The 1,913-nt window shown below is 41.8% G+C and overlaps 1 protein-coding gene across 1 annotated transcript in view; it reads right to left on the reverse strand.

The window, feature by feature from the left end:
* The window catches only part of LOC101845487 (fibrinogen C domain-containing protein 1-like), a 9,944-nt gene that overhangs the window by 4,923 nt on the left and 3,108 nt on the right, over positions 1-1,913 (reverse strand). Inside the window, exon 2 of the mRNA XM_013086709.2 lies at positions 406-522. Within this exon, the coding sequence (XP_012942163.2) occupies positions 406-522 (117 nt within the window). The remainder of the gene's footprint in view (positions 1-405; positions 523-1,913) is intronic.

Below are 1,913 nucleotides of genomic sequence, written 5' to 3' on the forward strand. Positions count from 1 at the left end.
CCCCCCCCCCCCCCCCCGTGTCTTTAGGCCATTCCCAAAGGGGGTGGGGACATTCACCATGTTCCTATGCACAATAGAATTGTAATTGCAAATGAGCTGATTCATCTATGTCATGCTTATAACTGTGTCCGAACTGCATCAGGGAACTGCTGCTTTTTCTTTCCTAATCCTTACTATCGTCATTTTCCTCTACTTCTTTTGTATGTTTGTCACACTCTTGTGGCCCGCTATTTCAGGGGTGCCTTGATAGTCGAAGCAGACTTTGTACTGTTGTAGGTAAAGAGGTGAGCAGAGTAAGCCTGATTCCCTATAAGGACTTCTCTGTTGACACCCACCCCTTGGCGCTCACATGACCTTATGCAGTTGCGAGTGCCGTAAAAAAAAACTCCACTAAAACTAAACTACCTGAAACACGATCCATCCTCCGTTGTCGGTCGTAGTGTCGCAGACGACTTCAAGGCCGTTAAGCAGGGTCACCACTTGTCGGGATTTCGACACTTTGACGTCTGCACACGTTATTGGCTGAACAGAAAATACAGTGAAAGAAAACTTAGCCGGTGTGTCTATTAACAAATAATTTTTGGTTCAGGTTAGGAGTTGGGCTGCTTCCACCTAACTTTTTTCCTTTTTTTTTCTCTTTTTTTTTTTTGCAGACTGGAATAGATTATCGTGACAGAAAGATACAGGTGACTCTGTTGAAACTTGTCTTGTGCCTCCTGTAAAACGGCAATGCTTATTATAATAGGTGTACAGCTGTAAATAGATAGCATTAATAGATAGCGTTTGTATAGCGAAATCTCGGCTCAACAGAAAGCTATATGCGCTTCACAATCGATACGATTTACCCCAGCAGACCTGGAAGCATTCTGAAAGAGCCTCAACTTCTCAGGAAGCATACAGTGCAAGTAGCCATTTACAGGCGCTAAAGCACTAACATACTGACAAGATCTTTCTCTGTCTATTGCCTGGTACCCATTCCCACCTGGGTGAAATGAGGAAAATTCGCGTAAAGTGCCTTTCCCAAGAACACAACGTCGGGCCTGTGGCTCAAACCCCCGAACCCGCAAGCTCACGATTACGAGTCCGGTAGCCTAACCATAACAATGTCTATTATAATAGATGTACAATTGTTCAAGTGGGGAGAAACAACATGGCAAGACTTGAGGGATGAAAAACCGAAAAGACATAAATTTAATTGCATGTACTTGAGCTCTAAAACATTAAGATAACTGTTTTCTGGCCACACTTTCCAGCTCAAAGTTAGGTCCAAAGTCTAGCTGCTAGTGTATATAATAATATATAATATATATATATATTATCTATTTGTGGTGGCCGAATTTTGCTATTCAAAAGGCTTTTTAGTGGCTGCATCGATCGACATGCGGTTTTCGCATAAAGATTCTTTAAAATATTCTCCAGATCATGACACCCTTCGTTTTTCAGTTTTGAGACAGTTTTGCTGCAAAAAGCTAAATTTCTTTATTTCGCCGATCGCTTTTGTAGGCCGACGCTTCTGTTTCTGTAATTTTAGAAAATCCGCCCGGTTTGTTGATTTCAAGTCGTACTTCCGTTCGATACTATCGCGCATTGTCCGCAATACTGAACACTATTTTAAGTGTGCGAACCGTATAGATCTAGCCTCATGTTTTCTTTTTTTTTTTTACTTGGTGCTAAATTCGAGTGTGTTCCTTTCGTTTAATGCCCATCATCGCTTTTTCTGGACTCCTTTGTCAAATTCTTTTTCTTGCTACTGGGTACAATCAACACGCTTCTGTCTCAATCCGTTCATCGAACGGGGGCCCAGCTAGTATATATATATATATATATATATATATATATATATATGTGTGTGTGTGTGTGTGTGTGTGTGTGTGTGTGTGTGTGTGTGTGTGTGTGGGTGGTTGGCGGGTGCT

This window comes from Aplysia californica, unplaced genomic scaffold (genome assembly GCF_000002075.1).
Source record: "Aplysia californica isolate F4 #8 unplaced genomic scaffold, AplCal3.0 scaffold00494, whole genome shotgun sequence".
In the NCBI taxonomy this organism is placed as follows: Eukaryota; Metazoa; Mollusca; class Gastropoda; order Aplysiida; family Aplysiidae; genus Aplysia; species Aplysia californica.